Here is a 14,457-nt window from a genome sequence, read left to right as displayed (position 1 = left end):
CGTGGATAATACAATGTAAGTACAGTATATAGATACAGTACATTCTCACGAGATCATAAAATTTGACCTCATTAATATTCATGCATGTGTACACACACTCACACACATATTTACATTTCTGATGTGGGGTGAAGTACAATCTCATCTCCTTATCCATTTTTGTTGGGAGTCGAGATATTAACGAATTACAACGGAAACAAAGATATATATTAATTTCGTCGTAAGGCTAGTGGTAACGCACACCGATTGATAAAAACTGATTTTGTTTAATACACACAGGTCTTATCTAGACCAGTGGTGTGAGTCTGCATGCAGTCGGAAACTCCACTGGAGATTGAAGTATTGTGCTACCGGAAAGCCAGTAAGGTTATCACGAATGGGCTTCTTATGGTTGATGAAGTTTAAACGGAACAACTTAAACGAGAAAAAAATACGGAAGAAAGAGAAAGAAAATTACTGTCTCACTCCCACCTATTTCCCTGACAATACCCTTATTATAAGTAATAAACAACATTACTCGCATCGCAAGTAAGTGACAGGTCTGTTCAAAGTGTATTTCGAGATCCGGCTATATAGGATTCAGAAATGATTAGCATCATGATATGCAAAATGTCAAAACGGCTGGCATTTGGCATCGATTACAACGTATTGCCTACTGTAAAATTTGAGAATAAAAATAGCTTCATTTAGAACAGACGCAAAAAATGCAATTAGTGAAGCCGTATCTGAACCAACACAATAAATACACGGCAAAAATCAATATGATCGACAAAAAGATCGCTGTCCCCTTAAATGTGAAGGAAATAGTCTCTGTTTTGGCTGTTTCTAGTTGTTGAATATCCAATTACGTCGCAGGGTTTAGAAGATTGCGTAGTGTTTTCAGAATGCCAGCTCCATTTCATTGTACGAATAATTAACCTTACCATAATCACTAAATGTGATACGTCATTAGTATCTGCGTGCATGTTGATAGCATGAATGTGCACCTTTGTTGTAAAAGAGAACCTTCTTGAACTCAAGTGACGTATGTCGAGCAACTTTTGACAATTTTGTTTCTGTATAAGCTCTTTTGAGACACGTCCAGAAGAGATGGAGTTTATATATCTCAGCAGCATGATACAGGTAAGAGAAGTATATCTTATCCGTTCAATCTATGGCACATTGGAAGCACTTTAATAATGGACAGGTGGTGCGTTGATTTCAAAACCTTAACATTTCAAGTCTTCGTTATATTCAACAAAGAGGCACATGTTGCATAAATGGCGTATTGTAAACGGACCGTTGAACTGACCGCAAACGGGTGGTTGCACAGTCTTTAACAGAAAATATGAACTCCATAAACGTGTAATTATTTCAGAGCATCGAGTAAATAAAATAATTGACTGGGAGGGCAGCTTTTTAATTTGATTTCCCACCCAGCGGCTATTTTATAATTTAGTGGGTGGGCAACATGGGTTTTTCTGCTTTACCATGCAATTATACGATACATATTTCAACAACGTTACAAAAACTACTGCTTGTGCTCTTTTTATTGATTTAAGGACTGGTATTATTACGAAAGAAATCTGCTCATAGGAGTAAGTTAGCGCGTCGACGGTGCTAAAATCATAGTGTATGACACAGACAACGTGTGTTTTCCGTCTAAACAAGACGCAAAGAACTTTAGTGTCAGTGCCAGACGTAATCAATTATTCCACTTATCGTTTTTTTAATATACAACCTCAGAGAGATACCGAAACATGGCAATACGTATTACTATAATAATCGCTTATGACGTCGTTATTCATCCTGCTTGGGATGATCACTAGATGTGACCTTATTGCGAAGCAAATATGATAACAGAGAAAGAAATCGTTCTTCTGCCTCCCCATTGTATGTTATTTTTAGAAATTTTGGTTAGTAATGAGTTACTGTACTAAATAAAGTTATGTTATTTGACAGCATCGGAGGAGGGTAGCAATAATGCTTTTGACTTCTTTCTCAACGTTCAACGTCACATGATGACTGACGTAATCGATGTTCACTTACAAAGTGTGGTTGAAAACTTCAAATTAATGAACTCATTTCCTTTGAGTATCTGAACACCATGTCTAATAAATGCCTTTATAATTTATAGTGTTAAGATGGCAAGAGAGTTCCATTTCAAACACAGACTTCTTGCCTAGTTCTGTATCCTGGTCGTTTGTTAACAATCCTTCTACCTCAGCGGCATTTCTGTTCGCGACATCATTTTGTGCCAACGCTGTGCCAATGTCAATCCAGTTTTCAAATGATACATTTTTGTATTTCTATTTTTAGCGAATATTCACTGTGAGCCTACTTATGTCTTGTCAAGCCAGCGGTAAGACGCAATTTACATTTTCTTTAAAATTCAGGTTAGATTTACTGGAGTTATTATCAAACCACATTTAAAATACAGGGATCATAGCCCTACCCATAGGGTTATCGATTATTATCTCTATCCCTCCCCGTGCCCACATTCATAATAAATGTTAGGCCCTTTCACCTTCTAATGGATACCTAATTACTGCCTTTGGTGATTGCATCCATTGGAACCGCACCACTTGCCAATGTAGTATAACCGCACCACTGGCCTAGTTATTATAAACATATGATATAACCGCACCACTGGCCTATATAGTATAAACATTTGATATAACCGCACCTCTGGCCTATGTAGTATAAACATATTATATAATTTAAGATGTGTATGGAATTACACTGGTTGTTTTCACAGGGTTAGACTGTTACACGTGCTCTGATACACCTAACTCAGACATAGATTGCCTAGGGTCGCAGACGTGTGGATCCGATGAGGTAAGTCTGAGATTTATTTTCACCTCATAAAAAAAATGATGTAACTCTGTCACTAGTTAAAGGAACTGAGACATTTACTATCCCAATTTACCAAATGAGAGAAGTGATCCACAGAATGGAACATTTCTCTTAAACGATTCCTGTTATATAAGAGGAATCGTTTAGTAGCAATGTTACTATATAGTCACCCTCTGAAAATTGGACATGCCACTCATAGCTGTTTGTGTAATGGAACCCAACTGTCCTTACATCGTAACATGTTAGAAACATACGTATCACTTTTCCTATACATTAAATGTCTCTTTTATCACAACGTGTCAAACAAGGGGGCAATCCATGGAGTTGCAGATCTCATCTTCTCCATGACGAAAGTGATTGATTTCAATTGACCTTTCATTCTCTTCATATAGTGGTGTAAAGCCTTTTCCTACATTATTGACAAGCAGAAAATGGCTAAAACCCAATTTTTTGGGTCTTCATCTCTGACCTTAGACCTATGACGTCATCAATAACGCAGGCACGACTTTACATAATCAGGCACCTACCCAACAAGTTTGAACTTGATCCGAAATACACTTTAGGAGGAGTTCGCGACATACTTTCCGCATAATTTAGTACTATTGGTTCTCTTGTATGACATACCGTTGTCATGGTGACCTATGTTGACAATGGAATGAAAAAACATATCCGGTGATGATTGAGTGAAATAAAAGCACAAAACGAAATCGATAAAGGTATAACGTTTTAAGTGCAAAATATAACATATTGACAAAAGAGTATCATTGATAGCGAGATCATAGCCTTTAAAACCAACATCAAAGGTTAACAATATCTATTATATTACTTCATCACGGCGTTTAGTTGCAGTTTTGTGAAATATTTGATGGGAACTTGAAAATCCGCTAAACTGTTGTCAAAAAACAATAATAATAATTATGACAAAACAAAAATTAGAAACACATACATCGCGGTTACTGAACAATTTCATAGTGGCATTGACTATTGGTACTGTTTGTGATTCCGCTATCTACGTTAAGTTCAGTATTTGATTTTGATCAGTGCGACCCGATCTACCTATCATACTCCCAGATATGAGTGCTTTCTATGGACGCATTCTACTATTGAATTTAATGATTCAAAGGTAGAGTTTTCTTTCGTCGTTCAATATTCCTTGTTTAAAATGGAGCCATCGCTCTCCTTGTCCCTTAATTGACTTTACACAGGTATGCATGAACACGATACGAGATGAGAACGGTCAACATAGAGTCAGTAAAGAGTGCAAACAAGATTTAGCGTGCAATAATCAAGAATCACAGAATACTCAAGGATGTCATCCCGATACGTCACCGTCTGTATGCTACTACTGTTGTAACGACAGGAACCTATGTAACGAAATGGAAGTCCCAGCCCTGGCTGCAAATGTTGAAACCTCCACACAGGATGGAATATCCACGCTAAAAGTTAGCAATCCACATGTCACTACTGTGGAAACTACTCTGCTAGGCACGTGGACTCGAGATCAAACAATAGTAACCACTACCAGATCTGATGAACGTCTACTATCTACGGACACAAGTACCACAGAGAGTATTCAAGACAGAAATCCTACGACTGTCACAAATGATATCACAAAAGCTATCGAGACAACTACATCGACGACTGAGCCAGACAAAGGTATCGATTACAATTGTTTCTTGAATATTAATTAACTAATTAACTACGTTACCTCTTATGAAGCTGTTCGTACAGACAGCTTATCAGACGTGGGTGTAATAATTTGTATAGAACTGATCTACAACTTTCATGTAGAAAGTGAGCAGTTAATGGCCTGTGTTATCCTCAATATTGCCACACGTTATGAAAAGCAAAAGTACAGACATTTACTGGCTGCAAACAATGTTAGAAGCATACTTTTGGAACTACGGTTGTTTTTCAACACCACTTAGCTCATCTTTGCGATTTCATTACTGCGCCAGAACATGTAGTCTTTCGGCGGCAACGACTACTACTTACACACATTCTACCTTAATAAGTCTCATGCTACTCTTTACAAATCGATGAACCTTTTGGCACCACTGGCCTATGTAGTATAAACAATTGATATAACCGCACCACTGGCCTATGTAGTATGAACATATGATGTCATTTAAGATGTGTTTGGAATTACGCTGGTTGTTTTCACAGGGTTAAGCTGTTACACGTGCTCTGATACATCTAACTCAGATATAGATTGCCTAGGGTCGCAGACGTGTGGATCCGATGAGGTAAGTCTGAGATTTATTTTAACCTTGAAAAAAACTGATGCAGCTCTGTCACTAGTTAAAGGCACTGAGACATTTACTATCCCAATTTACCAAATGAGAGAAGTGATCCACAGAATGGAACATTTCTCTTAAACGATTCCTGTTATATAAGAGGAATCGTTTAGTAGCAATGTTACTATATAGTCACCCTCTGGAAACTTGGACATGTCACTCATAGCTTGTTGTTTAATGGAACCCAACTGTCCACATCGTAACATGTTAGAAACATACGTATCACTTTTCCTATATATTAAATGTCTCTTTTAACACAACGTGTCAAACAAGGGGGCAATCCATGGAGTTGCAGATCTCCTCTTCTCAATGACGAAAGTGATTGATTTCAATTGACTTTTGCCTTCGACCCCAAACACCAACATCTGTATTATTTTAGACTTCGTCCCATTACTCTTTACATATAGTGTGGTGTAAAGCCTTTTCCTACATTATTGACAAGCAGAAAATGGCTAAAAACCAATTTTGGGGATTTTCATCTCTGACCTTAGACCTATTATGTCATCAATCACGCAGGCACGACTTAACATAATCAGGCACCTACCCAACAAGTTTTTCTCTCATTGTTCAATATTCCTTGCTTAAAAAGGACTCATCGCTCTCATTGTCCCTAAATTGACTTTACACAGGTATGCATGAACACGATACGAGATGAGAACGGTCAACATAGAGTCAGTAAAGAGTGCAAACAAGATTTAGCGTGCAATAATCAAGAATCACAGAATACTCAAGGATGTCATCCCGATACGTCACCATCTGTATGCTACTACTGTTGTAACGACAGGAACCTATGTAACGAGATGGAAGTCCCAGCCCTGGCTGCAAATGTTGAAACCTCCACACAGGATGGAATAACCACGCTAAAAGCTAGCACTCCATATGTCACTACTGTGGAAACTACTCTGCTAGGCACGTGGACTCGAGATCAAACAATAGTAACCACTACCAGATCTGATGAACGTCTAATATCAACGGACACAAGTACCAGAGAGAGTATTCAAGACAGAAATCCTACGACTGTCACAAATGATATCACAAAACCTATCGAGACAACTACATCGACGACTGAGTCAGACAAAGGTATTGATTACAATTGTTTCTTGAATATTAATTAACTACGTTCAGCTTATGAGGCTGTTCGTTCAGACATCTTATAAGACGTGACTGAAATAAATTGTATAGAACTGATCTATAACTTTTATGTAGAAAGTGAGCAGTTGATGGACTGTGTTATCCTCAATATTGCCACACGTAATGTGCAGCAAATATACAGGCATTTCCTGGCTGCGAACAAGGTTAGAAGCATAGTTTTGGAATCACGGTGTTTTTCAACGCCAATTAGTTCATCTTTGCGATTTCATTACCGCGCCAGAACACGTAGTCTTTCGGCGGCAACGACTACTCACACATTCTACCTTAATCAGTCTCTTGCTACTCTTTACGAAATCGATTAACCAAGTTGGCACCACTAGCCTATGTAGTATAAACATTTGATATAACCGCACCTCTGTTCTATGTAGCATAAATATTTGATATAAACGCACCAATGGCCTATGTAGTATAAACATATGATATAATTTAAGATGTGTGTGGAACTACGCTGGTTGTTTTCACAGGGTTAGACTGTTACACGTGCTCTGATACACCTAACTCAGACATAGAATGCCTAGGATGGCAGACGTGTGGATCCGATGAGGTAAGTATGATATTTATTTTCACCTCGAAAACAACTGATGTAACTCTGTCACTAGTTAAAGGCACTGAGATATTTACTATCCCAATTTACCAAATGAGAGAAGTAATCCATAGTATGGAACATTTCTCTTAAACGATTCCTGTTATATAAGAGGAATCGTTTAGTAGCAATGTTACTATATAGTCACTCTCTGAAAAATTGGACATGCCACTCATAGCTTGTTGTGTAATGGAACCCAACTGTCCTTACATCGTAACATGTTAGAAACATACATATCACTTTTCCTATATATTAAATGTCTCTTTTATCGCAACGTGTCAAACAAGAGGGAAATCCATGGAGTTGCAGATCTCGTCTTCTCCATGGCGAAAGTGATTGATTTCAATTGACCTTTGCCTTCGACCCCAAAAACAAACACCAACATCTGAATTATTTTAGACTTTTGTCCCATTATTCTCTTCATATAGTGTGGTGTAAAGCCTTTTCCTACATTATTGACAAACAGAACATGGCTAAAAAACCTATATTTAGGGTTTTCATCTCAGACATTAGACCTTTGACGTCATCAATCACGCAGGCACGACTTTTCATGATCAGGCACCTACCCAACAAGTTTTTCTCTCATCGTTCAATATTCCTTGTTTAAAATGGAGCCATCGCTCTTATTGTCCCTAAATTGACTTTACACAGGTATGCATGAACACGATACGAGATGAGAACGGTCAACACAGAGTCAGTAAAGAGTGCAAACAAGATTTAGCGTGCAAGAATCAAGAATCACAGAATACTAATGGATGTCACCCCGATACCTCACCGTCTGTATGTTACTATTGTTGTAACGACAGGAACCTATGTAACGAAATGGAAGTCCCAGCCCAGGCTGCAAATGTTGAAACCTCCACACAGGATGGAATAACCACGCTAAAAGCTAGCACTCCATATGTCACTACTGTGGAAACTGCTCTGCTAGGCACGTGGACTCGAGATCAAACAATAGTAACTACTACCAGATCTGATGAACGTCTAATATCAACGGACACAAGTACCAGAGAGAGTATTCAAGACAGAAATCCTACGACTGTCACAAATGATATCACAAAACCTATCGAGACAACTACATCGACGACGACCGAGTCAGACAAAGGTATCGATTACAATTGTTTCTTGAATATTAATTAACTGCGTTACCTATTATGAAGCTGGACTGCTTATCAGACGTGACTGAAATAGATTGCACAGAACTGATCTATAACTTTCATGTAGAAAGTGAGCAGTTGATGGACTGTGTTATCCTCAATATTGCCACACGTAATGTGCAGCAAATATACAGGCATTTCCTGGCTGCGAACAAGGTTAGAAGCATAGTTTTGGAATTATGGTGTTTTCCAACGCCAATTAGTTCATCTTTGCGATTTCATTTACTGCGCCAGAACATGTAGTCTTTCGGCGGCAACGACTACTCACACATTCTACCTTAATCAGTCTCATGCTACTTTTTACAAATCGATTAACCTTTTGGCAAAGAAGAACACAATAGTACTTTACAATCCAATTTTAACTAGTAATTATAGGGGTATCAGTAAACATTTGACCATAGCGAATATGTTTGTATTTACTGTGACGAGGTCTACACAATTGATTTCTTAACCATCAGTGTCGCTCACGAAAATCAATAATCAACAAGTTTAATTGAAAGAGCGAAACTGAATTGGTTGTACAATTATTACTTTCTCTACCGTATCATTCGACTTTTTTTCCAAATGCAGGTGACAAGAGCGTTGTATTCAAGCTGGTTGGTCACTCTACAATTTCTACTGATGACATTTTGTTGAGCCAAGAGGTGGGAAGTATTATAAAATGCGCGTTGCTATGTGTATTTCACTTTTGCAGGACGTTTACATTTGATGAAAGACTTCTACTGTGCAATGTGTCTAGAGAGAATCCACCAGCAGAATTACCTATCTTTGATTCTCTTATGTACGTAATGACAAATTGAATCCGACCATTCTACGTGAAGTTTCGATCTAAGTATTGGCGTGAACGACACCACAATGGTGTAACTGCAGGATTGGGCCTGAAATGGTACCAAAAGGATAAATACATGTAGTTCTTGCACCGTATACTGTAGCAAGTAATGTAGGTCAAGTACAGGCATCAACATACAGTGTACGTTCCAAATCATATATCAGTGTCACCATAAATATTGCAGTTGTTTACTATCTATGTATATTACATACACAGGTCTATGTAAATCATACTCAGTTAAAGGGTTTCTTAATTTCAGTCATTCAATGGAGGCAGTATGCAAAGATTGTTTACGAAATAACTCCAGGACGCAAAATTTGCAGAGGGGTTTTGCAAATAATGTATTTCTTCTGAGAAGAAAGTGTACAGGAATCATCGTTTAACATGTATACATAATCGTTGAAATGAAGGTTGCAAGTTGGATACTTTTTAAGAAAGAGTCGCTCAGGAAAGAACCTGGGCACGAAAACCAAACTACCGAACGACTGATCCGCTCTCAACCCCAGTCCCCTTGCATCGGGACTGTGACTGTGTGATCATCCTTGGGTGTGCATCACCATTCCCCTCGAAAGGGAACAGATACTAACCATGATCTTAGCCAAAAGGCTGCAAGTTTGATATGACATGAGATTATCCATATTCCAATATATTGGAAGTATTAATAATAAAGAAAGGGAAGAGATCTCTTGAGTTCCCGTGTACTTCCTCTCGATCTCTTGAACGATGGCTTCGGGTGGAATTTTATTTCGATATCATATCGTCTTTGTATATCTTCTTTAGATATTTCTCTTAAATTGAATTTCAATTTCGAGAAGTTTAAAAAGATGTATTCACACAAATATAAAATATGCATGTATTATGTCCCAATGTTTACATTATTGATAACAGAATCACTTTCATGAATAATTGCTTATGAGCTACATAACACATTTTCAAATGTACCCCTATTTATGAATGCCGCAATGAACAAACCATTTGTACTTGACCTTTGACCTCAGTCATCATTGATATCTCATCTCCCTGCATGTAATTATAGGGAGATGAGATAATGTACTTCATCACTTAAGAAATGAGAGGAAGTTTGTGAGCTTGTGTGTGTGAGCAAATAAGTGTCGCGAACTCCTAAAACGAAAGTCCAATCAAGTTCAAATTTGGCGGGTAGGTGCCAGACCATGTAATCTCCCGCTGCGTGATTGATTACGTCATTTTGGTTTTAGCCATTTCATGCATGCCAACATGTTGTAAAACGGCATTAAACCACACGATATGTAGAGAACGACGAGGCAAATTTTGAAGTAAGTCAGATTTAGAGTCAGGGTAAAAGTCAATTGAGGTCAAAGGTACAATAGACCTAATTTGTGCGAAAAAGTGAGTCGCAAACTCCTCCTAGACTGTAAGTCTGATCAAGTTCAAAATTAGTGGGTAGGTGCGTGACCATGAACACTTGTGCCTGCTTGATTCATGACGTTATAGGCCAACTGTCAAAAACCTAAAAGCTGATTATTAGCAATTTTTGGCATGTCAGCATGAGCATGTTGGAAAAGGCATTTAACTATACGAAATGTAGAGAATTCTGATAAAAATAAGAAAACTGGACAGATTTAGGTGTTTAGGGTCGGGGTCAACTAAATTAAAGGTAGAATTGGCCTACCAATATTGTGCGAAATAGTGTCGCGAACTCTTCTACGCCCTAAGCCGATCACGCTCAAACTTGGTGGGTAGGTGCCTGGCCATGTAATGTAAACTCGTGCCTGTAGTGATTGGTGACCTCATAGGTGAAATATCCAGTGTTTTTCAATGCTTCCCTTTGGAGTTATAGCAAACAGTCCCTTCTCTTTTATTTTGACCTTTGAACTCTGACCGTTCACTTTTGTTACCATAACAACCACATGATTTGATTTACTTTACATCACTATTGTAACTGAGGTTGTTAGTCAAATCAATGATTCGCCTTGGAGTTACAGCCAAAACAAAACACCTTTTGACTTATTTTATCTTTGACCTCTGATGTTGACCATTGACCTTAGTTGCAATGGTAACCACGTATTTTGATAGTGCTTGACATGTTCATCACATTTTTCAAGGTTGGATGTCAATGCAATACTCTGCCTGAAAGTTAAAAATGTCGCTTGTTACCGACACCTTTGACCTTTCGTTGACCTTTCGAGCTCTGTAACCATGTTGACTACATACTTTGAGAGTACTTGACTTCCTATTATATCTGCGAAATCATGCATGTCAATTCATCCTTTTTCTTGGAGTTAAAGCGAGAATGACTTCACTTAATTTGATCTTCAACCTTTCGTTCTGAGGGTCTGTAAGACACAAGTCCTGATCATGTGGCAGGTACCTATCAAGTTTAAAGAAAATTGGTCTAGTCATTTAGTTGTTGATACAAAATATGAACATTTGACGTTGTGACCACAGTTACCATATATTTTGATAGTACTTCCCGTTATACCTGTGAAGGTTGCATGCCATTTCAATATTTCCCTTGGATTTATAGCAAATAATCGCTTTTTATTAATTTCATCTTGGACCTTTCGTTCTGGAAGTCTTTGAGAAGTGTAGGAGCTCTCCTGTAAATATGGACTTCCGGTCACCCTCAGAAGCTCGCTACTCAGGAACATTAACTATTACCATGGCAACCATTAATATGGCAACTGCAATAGCCTAATAGGCTCAACTGACCAACGAACTGCAATATCTCACTTTCCCTATAGAAGCAAATAGGTAATAACAAGTGTATTAGTTAATTCATTAGCTAGGATGGCAGAGGATGGTTACAACTCAAAATACAGTGTCAGCAAATGTTATTGTAGTGACGTATTCCTCTGCAAATAGTTTGTACATTTCTACATTCATGATTACCAAAACTGGTTTATGGTAATCACAAGTGATGTAAGAATTATCAAAACTAAAGCAAAACTAACAACAAATATTAATTTATGGTAAAAAAAACTGAGACCGTGTGTGCTGAACAATCCACCTCAGCTAAGAACTAAAGTGACTCTTACTGGTTAATAGCCATGAAAGAACAAGAGCTCAATGGGCACTATGGTTCCTTGCTTACAGGGAAGACCTGTGATGTATATGTCATCACACAATACTACGACAGACACTGTCTCTTATGAATAGGCATAGTATCAACTTAACTCATGGTCAGGTACCATATCAGTCACTCCGTAAAGTAAAGTAAAATTAAACAGTAAAGTCAAATTGGGTCCAGAAATATGTTGGCTCAAACAGATTTAGGCAAAAAAAGTCCAAACAAAATTTGGTTCCCAGGATGGGCGTGACAAAATGTCGGGCCCTGATTGGCTTAAACTATTTAGGCTGACACATACCAGCAGCTATTAACCAACATCTGTACTCCAAGTTTGGATACAATCCGATTTAAGGTTGTGGAGTTATTGCAATTAAACATTTTGGTCCCTCCCCAAAAAAACTTAGGCCCGATAAAATTTGCGCCTTAATGGTCCCATCTTTGGCCCAAAGTGGCCAAAAAATATATTTGCCACCAAAAATCCAACCCCCAAAATTGTGGGCCTAAATAGTTCCAGACATATTGGGCCCCACAAATTCGGGCCCAAAGAATGTGTCCCAAAATGCTTTTGACGTGGAAATAAAGTTTGAGCCAACCCGCCCAAATATGGGCCCGGCATTTTTTGAGGCACTGATGGCCTACATGTACCTGCTATTAACCAACAGCTGTATACCAACTTCAATCCGACTTAAAGTTGCAGAGTTATTGCAATGTAAAGAGCTGTGGGCCCAAATGGTCCGAAAATATTGGGCCCTACAAATTCAAGAATGTGTCCCTAAATGAAAATAAAATTTGGGGACCCAGCCGAAATGTGTGCCTGGAATTTTTGGGGCCCAGATGGTCCCAAAATAATTAAGCCTACATGTACCAGCTATTAAACAACTGCAAGCACCAAGGTTGGCTACAATCAGACTTAAGGTTGCAAAGTTATTGCAATGTAAAGATTTTTACATTTGACCGCATAAATATGCATAAGATCTGCGCCGAAACGAGAGGGGACACCTTCTCATTATAATACATCAGCATAGCAAGTTCGACAAATATCCATCAGTCCGTTCTTGAGTTATTGCAGACCCAAGCAAGTGTCACAGACACATACACGCCAACATTACTGCATAGGTTCCTTTGCTTCCAGTAACCACGAGTTAAAACCTAACTAAGGTGGTTCCACATACCAAGAATTCAGTTATTCCAAGTTAACTTTGGAGTTATCTTGTCTACAAGGTGTTACAAAGTTTTCAGACTTCTATTGCCTGCAAAGATCCTTTGAACTCAAAATATATTTGAATGGTCCTTTTATAAAGTTAAGTGGATATCCACATACAATAATTAAACTCCGTCCAATCTTGAGTTTTGGAGTTTGTCAATTTACAAGGTTTTCAGACTTTGACCTTTGTTGACCTCCAAAGAAAATAATAGGTTTCCTGTACTCACTAAGGTGAATCCCCACACAAGTATGTTATTCATCCATTACACACTTTTTGATTTATAAGGTTTCAGAATCCAATCTCCGATGACCTCAAATAACCTTCTGGTCTCTAGAAATATTGAGACTGGTTCTTGTTCTCACTAAGGGTGTTCTACACATCAAGAATAACTTCAACCAAGATGTACATTATGAGTTATCTTCTATACAAGCTGAAGAGTTACATACATACACAAGGAATAAAATATATGCCTCAAATTTACATATTTTTTTGTACTCATTTCGTTTATTTGATTTCATAGCGATATTAGCGAAATTATGTCTGGGCTAACGTTTTGACAATGATTGTTTTCTTGGCAAAAACATACCTTTCTCTGTAAAATACGAAAAGAAAATAGGGTAGGTAGAAGGTTCACTTCTTTGTGGTTGTAGAGGTGCAAGACACATTTTTCATACTTCTCAATAAAATGCAACGTTTTTATAGAAAAATACGGTTGGCAAGGTAAAACTATACCAACTGCTTTAATGGTAAAACGCTTGATAATTTATTATAAAAAATATTACCATGAAAAGTCAAAATTAAAATGCAAGTATCTGATGTATGTGCCAGGAAAGTGAAAGGTTTGACAATTTTTTTTTTATTTCCTTTCAACTTACTTGCTTAAATATGAATTGAAGCAAATGAACAACATGATTTCCCTCCAACTTTATGTAGACAAAATACAAGTAAAAGAAGCCAACTAACTAAGATTGACTGACAACTCTGCAATTCCTACAAAATGATGACAGACATGTTGTAAAAAAGACAAAAGTACTGTCAGCTAGACAACGAGTAAATCCATTTCTGCTCACAATACAATATTAACAGGGAAACAATACAATGTTAACAGGGAAATAATACAATGTTAACAGGGAAATAATACAATGTTAACAGGGAAACAATACAATGTTAACAGGGAAACAATACAATGTTAACAGGGACATAATACAATGTTAACAGGGACATAAAACAATACCATACAATGTTAACAGGGAAATATTACAATGTTAACAGGGAAATAATACAATATTAACAGGGACATAATACAATGTTAACTAGGAAATAATAAAATGTTAACAGGGAACAATACAA

General features: G+C 37.7%; 1 protein-coding gene across 1 annotated transcript; it reads left to right on the top strand.

Moving 5' to 3' along the window:
• Positions 1–861: 861 nt before the first annotated feature.
• On the top strand, positions 862–13,874 carry LOC139964966 (uncharacterized). Its single transcript, XM_071967084.1, has 9 exons — positions 862–1,122; positions 2,299–2,341; positions 2,738–2,817; positions 4,041–4,491; positions 5,002–5,081; positions 5,762–6,212; positions 6,749–6,828; positions 7,519–7,972; positions 8,595–13,874. Exons 1-9 carry the CDS (start codon positions 1,090–1,092, stop codon positions 8,822–8,824), a joined length of 1,902 nt encoding a protein of 633 aa, XP_071823185.1. The 5' UTR covers positions 862–1,089; the 3' UTR covers positions 8,825–13,874.
• The last annotated feature ends 583 nt before the right edge of the window (positions 13,875–14,457 follow it).

The sequence above is a fragment of the Apostichopus japonicus genome, chromosome 23, assembly GCF_037975245.1.
Source record: "Apostichopus japonicus isolate 1M-3 chromosome 23, ASM3797524v1, whole genome shotgun sequence".
NCBI classification, from domain to species: Eukaryota; Metazoa; Echinodermata; class Holothuroidea; order Aspidochirotida; family Stichopodidae; genus Apostichopus; species Apostichopus japonicus.
Note: the sequence above shows the minus strand (reverse complement) of the source record. Positions and strands in the feature narration are given on the sequence as shown.

What these genes read in the sequence shown, in the direction of transcription:
- LOC139964966 (XM_071967084.1), top strand. Translation starts at nt 1,090, where the DNA reads ATGGAGTTTATATATCTCAGCAGCATGATACAG. An exon ending in GACGACTGAGCCAGACAAAG is followed by an intron (nt 4,492 to 5,001) that starts GTATCGATTACA and finishes TTGTTTTCACAG; the next exon opens with GGTTAAGCTGTTACACGTGC. An exon ending in AGACGTGTGGATCCGATGAG is followed by an intron (nt 6,829 to 7,518) that starts GTAAGTATGATA and finishes GACTTTACACAG; the next exon opens with GTATGCATGAACACGATACG.